We start from the raw sequence: 17,213 nt of genomic DNA on the forward strand, positions 1-17,213 counted from the left end.
CACGTTGGAGTGCAAAACAAACACTGTTGTGTGTCGCTTCCCCCAGTCACTTCTCTGGCTCAGTGTGAATGGTGTCTGTGTGGCTAGCAGGCCTCAGCTAAGTACCGTTGGTGCTCTGACAGGAAGTTTCAAAGTAAGGGTGGACTGAAATAAAGGAAGTTTCAAAATAAAGGTAATCCAAAATAAGCAAAGTAAATAAACAAATTAAAGAAATAATAAGTTAAAACCCTAGTGTCGCAGACACTTACAGAAAGTATATGTTCACAGTGGAAAACAAAAGCTCGCACGCAGGCGTCCCCTTTCACAAGACATGTTAGGAGACGAGTTGACAAACTCTCTCTCTGAGACCTCTTTTATTTATTTTCACCAAAAAAGACAAAGCTGCAATTGAACGACAGAATCAACACAGACGATAGACAGATGCAGAGATGAGTCATTTATGCTTGTCCTTTTAATTGCGCCAGCCTTTAGTCCAGACGTCGGCTGTCATTGTTCATTAATTAGAGAGCACATGCCTGGGGACAGGAGGGGGGAGTACCGAAGGGGCGGGGCCCACAAGCTGCCAATCAGACGGCCTGACAGAAAGTCATTAGGGGTGTCACTGACTGATGTCACGGCTGCCAATCATTAGCGGCGCGCAACGACGTGTTGTCTTTGTTTCTCCGCTGCGCTTCCGTGTGCATGTCTGTCTGCCGCTGTCTGTCTGCCGTATGCATGTCTGTCTGCCGCTGTCTGTCTGCCCTGTGCATGTCTGTCTGCCCTGTGCATGTCTGTCTGCTGCTGTCTGTCTGCCGTATGCATGTCTGTCTGCCGCTGTCTGTCTGCCGTATGCATGTCTGTCTGCCGCGGTCAACCGGAAAAATGTTATTTAGTCACAAGCTCTTGTCAATAGCGTTTTATTGGTTGAATATGTATAAAACCCACAGAGAGACTTAACCACATTCACTATTGCGTTCCTATTTTTGGTAACAAAATTTCAACATGATTTCTCCAAAAAATTGCTAAAATAAATTGATCTACAAGCTCACAACGCATCGTATTGTGAAGTTGTGGATCGGCTACATGAACTACTTTTGCTTGACACTTTCATACAACACACCTATGAAGTAGGACCTTCATTTAGGAAAAAAAAGGAACATAAAACAATAAGATATGGAGGTTTCTTTTTACCCAACAGTGTGTGTGTGTGTGTGTGTGTGTGTGTGTGTGTGTGTGTGTGTGTGTGTGTGTGTGTGTGTGTGTGTGTGTGTGTGTGTGTGTGTGTGTGTGTGTGTGTGTGTGTGTGTGTGTGTGTGTGTGTGTGTGTGTGTGTGTGTGTGTGTGTGTGTGTGTGTGTGTGTGTGTGTGTGTGTGTGTTATGCACAGCGTGCTTGTGTCAGTGTGAGGTTTGTATGCCTGCGTTTGTGGTCGCTGTCAATCATTCATTTCCCCAGGACCCCATCTGCCAATCCCAGCCATGCATGGGGGCGTGTCAAGAAAGTGGCAGAGGGGGGCAGTGAGAAACAATGAAGTATAGTTGAATAGAAGTGAGGCACACATTTTTGTCCTTTCCGGTGTCTATGCATGTGTGCGTGCGTGTGTGCGTGCCCATCTGGTTTGGTGTACTGTTTTCCAAACAGTGGTTCTGGACCCATGATTGGGTCGGACCAATGGGTTTCAACTAAGTAAATCAAATTTAATCCAACATCTAATTTGTCTTTGGGGTCTTGAGCTTTAACAGTTTGGGATAATGCAATATCCGTGTTTCTGTATGTGTTTACAGAGGTGTGACGGTGTGTGTGTATGCAATCTGCTATTCATAATGCAGCATGTTGCGCGTGCAATGCACACAAATGTGTGTGCGTTCGTACGTGTTCAGTGCATGAGCGGAGCTTATGGGGGGGCAGGGAGGCATCGCCCCCCCTGGTGGCTGGGGGTGGAATTGAAAAAGTTCAAGATTTTTGTCTTTTTCTTTTTCTTTTTGCATGCATGCATGCAATGAAATAAAACTAATTGTGAGAAATAAATCTGAATTATATTATGTTTGCGCCCCGCTTGATTTGCTGCTGTTTCCAACATGACAGCCATGTAAGCGCACACACACACACACACACACACACACTAGTGACACACAATGTCATTTACAGGTCTAAACATTGCTCTCAAATATGTTTTTGAAAACATTTGAGCGAGAAATAGACAAAGCAGTACCAGTAAATGGATTCAATTTGATCTACTCACTTCCTTGTTTTACGACAGTGCTCCAGCCAGCGCAAATGTATGGAATACTTTTTTTTGTTGTGTTTTGGGTCAATTTATTAATTTGTTAGGTAGCCATGTAATAAGCAGGATAATATCTGGCTAGGTGGTCATTGTCGGGATATAATTCACCTTCAGGGTGATTAACCAGCTCGGCTTCGCCTCGGTGGTTAAACTCCCTGTCGGTGAATTATCTCCCGACAATGACCACCTAGCCAGATATTATCCCTTACTGAAACACCCATAGTGCTGGAAGTTATATGGAGCAGGCTTGAGTGTGTGCTGCTGTAGGCCTACTACCTAAATAACTCATTTTTAGGGGTTAGAGCATTGTAAAAAAACGCAAAAATAATAACATAAAGGTTATTCCTTCCAGACGTATCGCCCCCCTGGGGTTCAAGTTCAAACTTCGCCCATGGTTCAGTGGTGGAAAGTAACTACAGTACATTTACTTCAATTTAAGTACTGTACATGAGTACATCTTTGAGGTATTTGTACTTTAATTGAGTGTTCGATTTTTACTTATACTTTTACTCCACTGCATCTCAGAGGCAAATATTACTCTACTACAATTAATTTGAACACTTTAGTTAGTAGTTATTTTATCTTGATTATTATTATTAAACATACATTAACCTCTTAAACCCTACAGTATATACATTTTGGCGATTTGACAATAGCCGATCTACAAGCTCACAATGTGTCTCAGTGCTTGTTATGTAGATATTTTCAAAAGATTTTATACATTTTATATGTGAATCCGTACGGGACATTCTGCATAATGCGTATACTTTGTACTTTTGTACTTTTACTCAATTCCGAACCTTTACTTGTATTAAGTATTTCTACATTGCAGTATTGATACTTTTACTTAAGTGCGGAGTGAGTACTTTTCCCACCGTGTGTGTGTGCGTCCGTGCGTGCCTGCGAGTGTGTGCTCATAACGTACATGTCCAGATGGGAGCGTCAGGGGAACCTGTGTGTACATGTTTCTAATTAGCTCTTTCCTCCTCATGCTAATGGCCTTGCATAACGCTTCCCCATACAGATTGTGTTGTTACTCATGAATATGCATGAGTCTTCCCAGCTCCAATGACATCTAGGCACTAATAGAAAATGTAAGACCTGCACATGTGTGCTAATTGGTTGTTTATACTGTGATTGTTGATTGCCCTTTAAAAAAAAGAAAAAGTTGTTGTTGTTGTTGTTGAAATGTCTCAATAGCTTAGTGTGTGAGCGTGTTTGCATGAATAAGGCTCCATGATTTATACCTGGTTGTCTGGTGTCATGCCCCGACAATACATTGTGTGTCAGCAGGCCCGGATTAACAATGGAACGTATTGGTGCTTAAGCGCCACGGCCCGCAGCCGCAGCACACAGGAACCCCCGCTAGTGTGTTTTTGGTCGTCCCACAGCCTGGGAGGAGACTGGAAAATGGCAGATCCAGTCAGGGAGCGGTGGCCACATGTTGCGCTGAACACACGCGTGTTCATTCACTGGCCGCGTGCACGCAAAAAGTGTCATTCTTGATTGTTATGTGCACGCGTTTACACATGCATTTTGATTTGGAGTAGTGCCGCGGTGAACTGGTCACTGTCTGACCAAAACTTCATATGTCCAAAACTGTTACTTTTCAGGATTCAAATTCATAAATAGCAAAAGTAGCGGATCATCAAGCTCAAAACATTTCCAGTTTGTGAATCTGCTGATTTTGATACATTTGCGTAATGATGTTTAAACAAAAAGTAATAAAATGGATAGAGGTTTCTGCCTGATAGCAATGATGTATATTATTTTGGTGTGCGTCATCATGCAACTAAATCTAGCAGGGCTTCTCTCCATGAGCTACAGGTAGGTAGAAGCTTGAGTGGGAGAACAATGCACAGTGTTTTCAGCGGGGTTACTAATAGCCTGCGTCGCGGCCATTGACAACATCATAAATTCTTAAACACAAGGCGCAGAGCGATCAATCATATCCATTACAGACCCCAGTGCTGGATCCCAAAGCAGCACTCAGTGATTTGTCACACGCGTTAGAAACAACATTAATGTTTGATCACATTCCAACTCTGCCGCCTGTGTGCGTGCGTGCGTGCGTGCGTGCGTGCGTGCGTGCGTGCGTGCGTGCGTGCGTGCGTGCGTGCGTGCGTGCGTGCGTGCGTGCGTGGGCATCGCACACCTCCAGGAGCAGAACACGGAGAGGAGGAAACAGCAGTGCGTACAGCGACACCAGCGTGCTGCAGGGGACCTCCCCTCATCTGAGGACTTCATCTGCCCCACATGTGGCAACGCATACGGCTCACGCATTGGCCTGCATAGCCACATAGCGCAACCCCCCTCAATAACCCACTCAGGTTTCAACCAAATCAAATCCAGGTTACTTTGCCACACCTGCCTGTAAGCTCTGCTCTGCTAACCTTCTGAAACCATTAGTTGATGGTATGTGTTCACACTGAATGCAAAGTCAATGCGAAGACGTGTGATTAGACGCAAACATGCACATTAAATATGTAATCTTTAGCAAGACTTGAGTACCCACTACTCCATCAGTGTAGACTTTACCCAAGCATTGTGACACCAGACCCCCTCTGTCAATGTGATCTTCCCGTTGTGGGCGTGTCGGCAATATTCCACTGACCGGGTGCAAGTTTGATTAATGGCAGCCATATCTATCTGGCAAACAAATGTCACTGGCCTCTTCCCCATTATTTACAGAACCACATGTACTGGAAAGGACGCATAGGCCGCTAATAAAATGGCAAAGTAAAATCCAATAAAGTGCCCTTGTTGTTGTAGCTTTTCATTGGTCCATTTGCACCAGCCAGTGCATTATAATATTTTATCTTGCTGTTCGGCTCTGCTAATTTTTTCTCCCTGCTCGGCACAATCAAACACCAACATTATACATTAAGAGCAGGGAGATACCATAAAACCCACATAGTAATGCAGCATATTCACAACTTGAGTATATAAATGCGCCCTAGAATGAGAATACAAGTGTGCATTATAATATTTTATCTTGCTGTTCAGCTCTGCTACATTTTTCACAACTTGAGTATATAAATGCGCCCTTGAGCACGGCATGAAACTCCTCGAGTATATCTGACTGAACTAACTCTGCAAGCTACGTACTGTATGATTATTGTCACTGTCCTCAAACTAGAGGCCTAAGCAGTGGTGTGGTGTAAAAAGTACTCACAATGTTAAGTAAGAAATTGTATCAATACTGCAATATAGAAATACTAAGTAGTCCGGATTACAAATGTACTTGAGTGAAAGGACAAAGGTATTGGTATCAAAATGTACTTATAGTACCAAAAGTAAACTCATTATGCAGAATGTCCCATTTCAAGTTTTCAAATGTATAAAAATCTTTTGAAAATAGATCTATAAGCTCACAATGTGTCACAGTGTGACACATTCACATGTGAGCTTGTAGATCAGCTACTGTATTTTCAAATGGCCAAAATGTATATATGGCTGAAGTGGTTAATGTAATTTATAACTACCCGTAAATAATCTACAAAGTGACTAGTAACTAAAGTGTTCAAATAAATGTAGTGGAGTAAAACTACAAATTTAGTAGAAGTAAAAGTATTGGAAATAATCAAGTAACACATTTTTACTCAAGTACAGTACTTAAGTAAATGTACTTAGATAAAAGTGAGATTAGACGTTTGCCCAGGACCCAAATACCTTAGCTTAGGTTTTTTATTTATTTGTTATTTGTTTGTAACATATCCAATTCTGTTAATTGTATTAATTAATTATCTTTTGCAACTTTATTATCTTTTGAATCTAGGAAAATAAAATGTTAATTTTACTCGAGTCATGACCCATAATAATTGATCCGTGACTCACAATTGGGTCCCGACCCACTGTTTGAGAAACAGTGTGCTATATATGGTTGAAGTGGTTAACAGGATTTGTCATAGTGAGAAAGAAAGAATAAAAGATTAACACTATCTTCCCCCTCTTTAGAGAGTCTCATAATAGCTTGTTACTTTGTTGTAATGGGCTGCCATAGAAACGCTGTCTTTCTTCTTCTGCCCGTTACGCTGCCTGTTCAGACTGGAGTGGAAGGGCAAAGGTCACTGCAGTGACATCATGTCTCATTCTTTTAATCTTTTTTTGAGCAGTGCCTAACCGCTCCAACAAACCCCTATGTAACCTATGTATGTGTGAGTACGGACAGCTGCAATACCGCTGGGTGACCTAAAGTGGCACTGTTGAGCAGCGTGGCCGTGTTTCTCCATGTCTCTATACTGCATGTATGTCTGTATGTAGGCAAGTATGTCTGTTTCGGACGCACGCACACACACACTGCACCGCTCAGTTCACACGTTGGTGTGATTTTACCAGGTATTGACAAGAGCATGCACACGCTCTCACACACACACACACACACACACACACACACACACACACACACACACACACACACACACACACACACACACACACACACACACACACACACAGAAAAGCCCAGTGTGGGCTGTGTGCTCAGCCTGAAGGCTGCTGGCAGGAGAAAAGAGGAAGCTGTTTCTCTTTGTGTTTCTTTGATTCGTTCTTCTTTATTCTCTCACTCTTTTGCCACCGTTCCCTGGCATGCTGTGGCTCCTCAAGTGTGTAGGGCCTTTCTCTCTCCTGTGTGTGTGTGTGTGTGTGTGTGTGTGTGTGTGTGTGTGTGTGTGTGTGTGTGTGTGTGTGTGTGTGTGTGTGTGTGTGTGTGTGTGTGGACAGATTTCTGAGGGAGGGGGTAATTAAGTAAGTCTGTAGGTGTCTTATACCTCCTCTCTCTCTCTCTCTCTCTCTGACCCAGCAATCTGCAGCCATATCCTCCTGGTCCACCACTTGTCTATTCCACTTCAGGTTTTGACACCATTAGCTTGTGTAGCCTAATGGTTACACTGGAGATGTTCCTTTGAGTGTGAAGATGGATGTCATGGCCTCTCTCTCATCCATGGCCGCCTACACCGCAACATACACTGTTAAGAGGCACTATGTACAGCCGCCATATTGGATAGATATCTGGCCTCTTCCTTTACTCCCTTCAGTCCCTTAAAAATCATTCAACTAGCCGATTTACATCGTCATGTTGTGAGCTTGTATAGATTAAAAGAGTGAAAAAAGGCAAGGAAGTTTAGGGATAAGGGGTAAGGCAGTGAAAGGCACTGGCAAAAATTGTGTCCCAAATCTCTTTACTGAGAATTGCTGATATACAGAATCAGCTATTTTCACCACATGCCTATTGATGCCCTGCCCAGAAAAGGAATGCCGGGGTTCTTTCAAACCCTGTATTATCTTTTGCATATTTTACGCTGCTGTTGTTAACACGGTCTTGGGGACCTGCCATGACAACATTCTTTTTTGAGGCAAGTTCGAGGCCGGGGCGCGCTAAAGAGCAGAGGAGAGGAAACGGGGATGATATGAGAGAGAGGTACTAGAGGTTAAGTGCAGAGACAGGGAAAGGAGTTGGATGGCCAGGGTGTACGATACGAGGTGATAAGAAGACGTGCTTAGCATGTGCCAGCTAGGGTACGAGGTGAAGAGGAACGTGACGTGGTAGAGGTGAGGGAAAGGTAAGCAACATAGAACACACAGAGAGAGAGAGAGAGCGCTCACTGTTCATTTAACCCTTTGAGACCAGACCCGATTCTACAAAAAAGGAAAGGAATGCCGGGGTTCTTTCAAACCCTGTATTATCTTTTGCATATTTTACGCTGCTGTTGTTAACACGGTCTTGGGGACCTGCCATGACAACATTCTTTTTTGAGGCAAGTTCGAGGCCGGGGCGCGCTAAAGAGCAGAGGAGAGGAAACGGGGATGATATGAGAGAGAGGTACTAGAGGTTAAGTGCAGAGACAGGGAAAGGAGTTGGATGGCCAGGGTGTACGATACGAGGTGATAAGAAGACGTGCTTAGCATGTGCCAGCTAGGGTACGAGGTGAAGAGGAACGTGACGTGGTAGAGGTGAGGGAAAGGTAAGCAACATAGAACACACAGAGAGAGAGAGAGAGCGCTCACTGTTCATTTAACCCTTTGAGACCAGACCCGATTCTACAAATTGTCTTCTAAATCATGAACCGTTTTCAGAAAAACCTAGGTTTCTATATCAGTGGTGCTCAAACATCTTCATGTCAAGGACCCCCACAATTGTATGTAATTGGCCGCTGACCCCCAACTGAAAATATGTTGTTCCCGGGACCACCAGAAGCAAAGTTATGGGTTAAAAATGTTTGCTGTGAAAGAATATATATTCAAAGACTTGCACACGATTTTTCTAAAATAGCAGATCTACAAGCTTGTAGCGTGGCACTCGGTGCCGCGCTATGAGGTTGTAGATCTGTTTTTTTTTTATATAGCTAAAGTTTAAAATTAGGGTTAACGTAGTTAAAAGCTAAAGTGACACAGATGCGTTCCAGGACACAGGACAGAGAGCACAATAAAACCCATTCCATTTGTACCCTCTCAGAGTTACAAATGAACACCAAGGACTCGTGCTGTGTAGGGAACGCTGCAGTGGAAAGAAAGGTCGGGCGTTAAAAAAAAGAATAATAAAGAAAAAGAAGCCGTTAGGAAGAAAAGAGGTGAAATTAAGGTGAGGAAGAGTTGAAGATGAGGGTAATCTACATGGAGCCCCTGACATTGTTGGTAGAGCTAATTAGAGCAGAGCTTGTCCCATGTGAGCTGCACGCGCACGTGTACGCGCGCACGCACACACACACACACACACACACACCGAGAGAGCTCTGGCCCCCTTAGGCTTTGACTGCACACCGGGACCTATAAGAAAATAGGCTTCTCTGTCCCTCTAGTCCAAGCATTACACACACATATTATTATTACCTGGGTGCATGCACGCACACATGCACGCACGCAGGCACATACACATACACACACACACTAATGTATACATCAGAGTATTCAACTCCCTGAGACACACATACACATGTATTCAACACAACGCGTAGGCGCAAGCCGCACAAACACATGCATGCCAGCGTGCATGACCGCGTACACACACACACACACACACTAACACACACCCTAATGCATGCAGTATCAGTGCACTCAACCCACACACCACAAAGACACACGTACACGCCGTTATAAATGACCGTAAATGTTTTAAATAATACACCAGCACGCGTGGTGGTGATACTTCAAGCACTGCAGCGGGTAGAGAGCGGGGGCCTCCGACAGGATAGCAGATTAATAAATTCACACAATGAATAAAATATGAAACGTGTTTATAAGGTCAGGGTTCACATGTTGGAGACATTAACTATTTAGCATGCTTGACTGGCTCAATTAACCATGTCCCTGTCTCTCTCTGCAGCGTAGCGGGGTGTTGGGTTTCACCAAAGGAAATTAGCTCCACTGGAGCCCTCGCAAGTAGCCTTTGTTGTTCGGCGGGAGACGGCTCACATGTTGTGAATATGCCACACTGTCTCAACGCACAAGACCTGGGGGAAAATGTTCTGATCCAAAAGACCCCTTTAAAAACCCTGAGGCCGATGCCATGTACAAAAGGCCTTTTAAATCAGTAGTTTTCACAATTTTAAAGACTTTTCATGTTCAAAAGTAGCAGACGTCCAAGCTTGCAGTGTAGCACGAAGTGAGGCACTGCAAGCTTGAAATGTAAGGCTATACAGCATTTGCTTTGTAAATCTTTGTAAACAATTGACTGATCACTTTCAGTTTCAGCCCCGGCTTCCCTATTTTGAGCATGTCAATACAGTAGAGAACTTTCTAAACATGCTTATTTTCATAGAAAAGATCTAGGCCTACAGACAGTGAGCCTGCTGTAGATTGGCTCAAGTCAACACCCAAAGTATAAAATAGGGTTAATGTTTAAGCCCTGTACACGTTGCAACCTATAACCTGTCAGATGGTTTAACGCAGTGGTTAGTAGTTTAAGGTAATCACATTACATTCTGTCACGATAAACATCCTGTTTGCAAGAAAAACTAAAACAAAAGGTTCTTCATGAAGCTGGCATTGACAACAAGGCTGCAAATGTTCACCAATGACATTATGTTTCCTCATTATATACAGCATTCTGCTGTCAGACAAGAAAAGCAACAGTTTTGGACATGAGGTTTCCACCCGACAGAGGCCATTTGCTCAATACAGACCTCTCTAGTCTATGCTCACCAAGTCACCATTATGTTCTGTTCCATTGTACCAGTCAGTCCCCCATCCTATAAGAAATCTCAATGCCGCTTAACTCCTATTGTCTCCAACTCCTGTCTATCGCTGGCCTGCAGACACAATGGCCCTGCTACTTCTCATCATCAAATGTCAGCATGTCTGCTTATTCTGAAGCCGTTATCATTCAATTAGTCAATGGCATGTTGTCTGGGGTAGTGGAGAGAGAGAGAGAGAGAGAGAGAGAGAGAGAGAGAGAGAGATTGATTCATGGCTTTCTCCAGGTAATGACTTGTGGCATGTATGGGTGTGCTGACTAGGCTGTTTTTATTGACTACACACAAACACACACACACACACACACACACACACACACACACACACACACACACACACACACACACACACACACACACACGCAGGCGCACAAGACACATTCATTCACGGGTGTGCTTTGGGTGGGCGATTACTACCTTTTTAATTTAGATCAAGACTGTGGGTTTCATTCAATGGTCAAATGAAATCACATATGAATGTGGTTATGATTGGGGACGAAGACAATTTTTGTGGAACGATTACACGTGTGTGTGTGTGTGTATGGGGGGGGGGGGGGGGGGGAATGCGTGCGTGTGAAAGAAACATCCATCTCAAGGAGATGACATCTACCCTATTGAAATATCTATAGTGTGCGCGCGAGAGAGTGTGTGTGTGTGTGTGTGTGTGTGTGTGTGTGTGTGTGTGTGTGTGTGTTAACATTTCTTCTGTGGCTGAAGGGCACGATTGGCATTTCATGTGACATTGATACAGTGAACCCGAGCTACTCTTCATTAGTGGCTGACTGATCCACACCATGTGCACGCACACACATGGAATGGAGTTTGTGTGTGTGTGTTACTGTGAGAGCGAGAGAAAACCGAGATGATTCATGTCGACACGCAATCGGTTGTGACGCTCGGTCACAGGCTACATCTGTGGCGCTGACACGGAATGGTACTGTGTGTGTGTGTGTGTGTGTGTGTGTGTGTGTGTGTGTGTGTTTGTGTGAGAGCGCGAGCGTGTACTGTATGTGTGTGTGTCGTATATTTGCACTCATGTCTCTCATATCCATGGTGTGCATGTGCGTATGCTGCTGCGAGCGCATGTCAGTCACCCAGTGAATCAGACGACACTGATGGCTCCAGCCATCCCTACATACCATTGCACACACTGTCAGTAAATCACTGACTGCGGTGGTGCCGTCGGATTTATGCCTTGTCGTTTTTTTTTTTCTCGTCTTTTCCGTCTCCCCTCAAATGCTCTCTCTCACTCTCTCTCTCTCTTTCTCTGTGCTTCTTCTCCAGGTTCGGGAAGCGTAAAGAGGAGAAGCAGCGTGCGCTGCAGAGGCAGCAGTCTGAGGTCCTGAGCGAAGACGAGCTGGAGAGGATGAAGGAGGAGAGAGAGAGGTACTGGTGGACCCGTCTGAACAGCTCATTTGGATCACTGGGAAAGATCAATTCATTGAATGAACAGCTCATTTGGATCACTGGGAAAGATCAATTCAGAAAAGTTTTCTGAAAAACCTGTTTCTATATGTCAGTCGTTCTCAAACTGTGTCGCATCAAGGAGCCCCACATATTTGGCCGCCAACCCCCCCATCGCAAACTGTGACCCCCATGAGTTAAAGTTTACAGCTAAAGTTTAAAATAATGGTTAAAAGTGTGACACAGAGGTCTTACTTGGTTAACCCTTTAAGACCTAAGGCAGATTCTACAAAATGCCTTCTAAATGAGTCGTTCTCAATCTTTTCATTTACTTCAAAATTATTCAACATTTTTATTTTCATTTCACAAGATCTTTCAAAAATGTTCAAAGATATGCAATATAAAAGATACAAACTCACGTGACACCGCGTCACTTTGTGCCATGCTTCCGAGCTTCTACATCTACCAACGCAACGATCTAAAATGACGGATGCTTTCCCATGCAGCTTGGATGGCTCCTTTGAAACGGGCAGCGATTCACGTGCCCAGTAATTCATCTTCAATGAGACCTGCCGGTTTAATTATACGTGGGCTGTGAAATTGACCAGACCTGGATTCTGTTTAGCTTTGTTTTAACGCTTGCTCTGTCGCGCCCCTCATGAGCAGACCTGGAGCAGACCTGTCGTTGATCCAGGCGACAACGGCAGCGTTAATCGATGCCCGAGGGCATGGGAAAGTGAAAATACACGCATGCTAGACATCCTTGCACATTTTAACCACACCAGGTACTCTGGAGGAGAAATGTTCAGACAAATTAAATACAGAAAAAGTACATAAATCACGGAACTGCCTATTTGAGTTCAATCTTGTCATGCGTAAAAACTCTGTCTAGGGATGTTAGTATTTTGATATGGAGATATGAGCCCCCTCGTATGATCGTATCCTACTCCAACAGTTATATTTAATAATAATAATAATAATAATAATAATAATATAATACTCCATAATACTCCAACAGTTATATTTGTCTTTTTTACTCTCTTAATTTGTCCCGATTGAAACCTTAGTTGAATGTTCCATTATCTCTCTCCAGCTGCGCATGCTGTTCAGTCTCATGAAATCCATTATCTACTCTATACGTTTCTATCATTCTTTCCTTTATTGTTTTAGCATTCTTCCCATTCTTTATATCCACCCCCCCTCCTCCTCCACTCCAGGCCTGTCATCCCTGAGTTGTGGTTTCACGATGGCTCGCTGTGTGCTGAAATTAGCGAGACCTGCCAGAGTGCCTATAGACCTATTATAGTCATAACTCATCACTGTTGTTCTCCCAACCAATGAGGCTACGGTTACATATTCAATTTGGGTATACATTCAAATCAATACGATGACATACTCCCTCTGACTCTCTCTTGAGTTATACGTATTGATCCCCATGGAGGAATTCATCCTCAGCATTGAGCCTTCCTATAGCAATTACCACTGCGCAAAAAACAAGGATCACCGGCAGATATACTAAATATAGAGGCCATGTAAATCCAGTAAATTTACGGGTGAGTACGGTTGTTTACCTGCCTGGAATCAGCAAATCTACGGGTATGTAGATGTCCGAATTGTACCAACTTAAATATGCAAGGCCCCTTAAACTTCAAAATCCTAGACATGTTTTGTTTGGAGAGTATGGTTGCTGCCTTTAGGAATATGGTGTTCCAGCATACAATAAGAATATGGTCAGACTGAAGAGGTCCTTTGTCCATCAGTTGAGTTTGAGGCTTGATCAGGATTTTGGTCAGGACTAGAGTCTCTTCCGAATCTTATTCGAACTCGGGTCTCCCACATGAAGGTCCAATATCTTAACCACTAGACCAGAGGGATATCCCTATAGACAGAGGGAGATATTAGACTTCTGAGGCCATCAGGCTGAGACACGAGGGTTGCGAAGTTCGATAGAGCTGACTAAGCCCCGTCCGAGTTGCAACCCGATAGAATAGTAAATTATTACCCCCACACCGAGCAATATTTCCCACCACGGAGCAAAGCACACACACACACACACACACACACACACACACGCACACACACACACAAGTCATGCTGTGACGTGTGTGTGAACGGGTAGGGGGGGAGCTACCCGGGGCAGTGTAGGAAAGACTTGTTCGCGAACTAGACTGAGCTGTGGACATTGCTCTTGCCTTTATGTTTTTATGTATGCAATTTTCTTTTCTGTCTTCTGCGTTCTGTGTTATGTGAAATGTGTGTATATGTGTTGCATACAAGGCCACTGGGTCGCAAGACATATTGCAGGGAAAACTGACAATAAAGTGCTACGTATATCAAATCATATATCGTATATATAGATAGCTTATAGACTTGTTTGACAGCAATATATCATCAGTGTACGTTGGACTCATGCCAATGTTAATCAGTCCCGGGATTCCTTCAAAATAGGAGCTCTGGGGCTCGCTTTTACTCTGAACCCCCCCCCCCCCCCCCCCCCCCCCCCAGAAACAATCCGGAAAAAACCTTGATATCATTGGAGATGCGCTATAGACGTGTACACACGTCATTGCAACCCGTTGGTTGGATTCCCTAGGACGTGTGGACACGTCGGATGGACGGAACCTGTTAATGTGTATTTTCAGGAAAGTAATGTTCCCTCAGAGATCACTACAAATACCCTTAAGAACCTGATGATGTTCTCAGGCAACAATGCACTTTTATTTATTTTTACTCTACATACCGTAAGTGCTTTTTGAAGAAAGTGTGTTATTACCAGTATGACGACGCGACCTCGCCCTAAAGGGCGAGAAGCGTGCACGCATCCACCTGGGTGACGGCAGACTGCTGGGCTGGCGCTTTGGCATGGCGGGTCAGATCAACATATGGAATTAATTATGTACTGACTGTATATGGAGTGTGTACATAGGGTTTGATGAGGTCAGAATGTCAGAACAGGTCTGCCGCAAATTCCATTTGTACAATCTCTAAAAACGAAACGGAGAATTAGCCACGGACAAGACAAGACAAGTATTGCCGCGGACACAATTTGTCCATGTATGGCATACAGCACTGATGTAGCCTCGCGTAGCCAGCCTTCATCTGCCTTTATAGTGATATTACTTTTGCTACGTGAGGCTGGTATTGTTGACACCTGACTCGCATAAAGTCTAGTTTCCTTGTGTCTGTGTGTGTGTTTGTGTGTGTGTGTGTGTGTGTGTGTGTGTGTGTGCGTGTGTGTGCGTCAGGATCGAGGCCAAACACACGGAGCTGCGAGAGCGACAGACCCGAGGCCCGTATGCCGATGTGGAGGACGACGACGCCGACCCCAACTACGCCCGCATACACAACTTCAGGGAGCGCGATGCCGCGACCTCCTCCTCCGCCCAGCCTCACATACCTCAGTCGCCGCCTTACGGCGCCGCTCACCAGCACGTCCACCACCACGCACACGTCCGCACGCCCTCGCCCCAGAACTCGTCCGCCTTCCCTGGTCACGGCGGTGAGCCCGGCGGTGAGCCCGACGGTGACCCTCTCGACGGTCTCTACGCCAAGGTCAACAAGCCGAGAGGACCCGGAGCCGCTTCTCCACCCGTACCCCCTGCAGGAAACGAGAGGCAAGACACCTGTTCTGTACTCTGCTCTGCTCTACTCTACTCTGCTCTGCTCTGCTCTGCTCTGCTCTGCTCTACTCTACTCTACTCTGCTCTACTCTACTCTACTCTACTCTACTCTACTCTACTCTACTCTACTCTACTCTACTCTACTCTACTCTACTCTACTCTACTCTACTCTACTCTGCTCTGCTCTGCTCTGCTCTGCTCTGCTCTGCTCTGCTCCCTTTCTCCTGTCATTCAAACCAATATCTCTCCTCTCCTCTTCTCCCTCCTCATCAGCCCTCGTTTCAGTTCTTTCCGCCTTGTATCCTTCCGAGTTTGACTCCTATTCCTCATCCTGTCCGCTACGCTTATCCTCCTATACCTCTGTCTTCCTCTCATCCGTTCCTCCATCGCTCTCTGTCTCTCTCTCTCTCTCTCTCTCTCTCTCTCTCTCTCATATGTAGTGTGATAGTATGTTGCTGACGCTCTCATATTTCTCTCTACTGTCTAAATCAGGTTTCACCTTCCCTCTGCCCTCTATCTGCCAACAGGCAAGAGTGTAGTGTGTGTGCCGTGTGTGCATGTGTGCAAAAGTGTGTGTAGACGCTTCTGTTTGTGTCTGTGTATACACTGCAAAATATTTGGTGTTGATTTAACTCAGAGTACAGTATGTACAAATGGATAAATTAACAATGATAATTTTACTGGGTACGTGAGTTTATCCGTGTGCGCGTGCACGTGTGGCTTGTGTGAGTGTGCGTGCATGGCTGCCCACCCACGCATGTGTAAGTTCCCGTTTCCATGTACGTGCGTGGGCAAGCGTGTGACTGTGTGGCTGTATCCCAGCATAAAAGACAATCACCTCAGGGCTCAGTGTGTACCTCTCAGCTTCCAATCAAAGCTGAGACACACAGACATCGGATAATGTCAGTCACAGGTCAGGTATTTCTGAATATATCTAGAGGCGCACATGTTCGTGCGCACGCACGCACACACACACCTATTTGATGGTGGATGCATAGAGCTGTGCATAGAGCTGTTTGTGGACACTATGTGTTGCTTGAGATCTATCTTGTTAAAATTCATTGATTAATTATAATGCGCTAACCACTTAAGCCTTTTATAGGCTACTTAGTTGACCGGAGTACTCCAGGGTTCTATGCGAGGCCCCCTCTGTTTCCCCCTCTACACTACATTTCTTCACCGGAAATAGCCAATCTACAGTTAGGGTTAAAACATGTTTAAACACATTGTGATTGATGATCATGTTGGTGTCAGCTTCTGTGACCTATATAAGTGGGTAATGTATATCCCATGTATATCTTCCAGTAAAGGGGGGGGGGGGGGGGGATAAATGGAAGCACAGTCTCAGGATTACATGTTTTTATTTGAGTAAAGCCTCTTGTTTGGTGTCAGTTTTGTTGCTCGCTAAAGCACGGCATTTGAGCAATGTCTTTCCATGTTATGGTATGTCCACATGTTTCATTCTCATGTTGGAGCTCAACCACAGCCCTGTCTACACTAGTATAATCTCCTAAAATCGTCTAAATCAGTTCCCAGTCCTAACATCATTGTGCTTTTCTTTTCTTGAGACTGAAGGTATTTAATTAGTGGTTTAATTTTTCTTCAGGGAGGAATTCACGATTTTTTAAGTTAACCAAATGCACATTCCCAACTTTTAATATCCATCATCTACTGTATATATGAATACTGTTTCTATGTCATATCTTATGCATGTGTGTACGACTGCTGTACATGTTAT

The 17,213-nt window shown here is 44.5% G+C and overlaps 1 protein-coding gene across 1 annotated transcript in view; it reads left to right on the top strand.

Annotated features, from left to right (window-relative positions):
* The window catches only part of LOC310866935 (partitioning defective 3 homolog B-like), a gene marked incomplete at its 3' end in the record, with an annotated part of 224,820 nt that extends 208,444 nt beyond the window's left edge, over positions 1-16,376 (top strand). The window contains exons 22-24 of the mRNA XM_083776730.1: positions 11,736-11,837; positions 15,101-15,469; positions 16,298-16,376. Of these exons, the coding sequence (XP_083632856.1) occupies positions 11,736-11,837; positions 15,101-15,469; positions 16,298-16,376 (550 nt within the window). The remainder of the gene's footprint in view (positions 1-11,735; positions 11,838-15,100; positions 15,470-16,297) is intronic.
* Between the last annotated feature and the right edge of the window lie 837 nt (positions 16,377-17,213).

The sequence above is a fragment of the Protomyctophum parallelum genome (assembly GCF_964188405.1).
Source record: "Protomyctophum parallelum genome assembly, chromosome: 11".
Classification (NCBI taxonomy): Eukaryota; Metazoa; Chordata; class Actinopteri; order Myctophiformes; family Myctophidae; genus Protomyctophum; species Protomyctophum parallelum.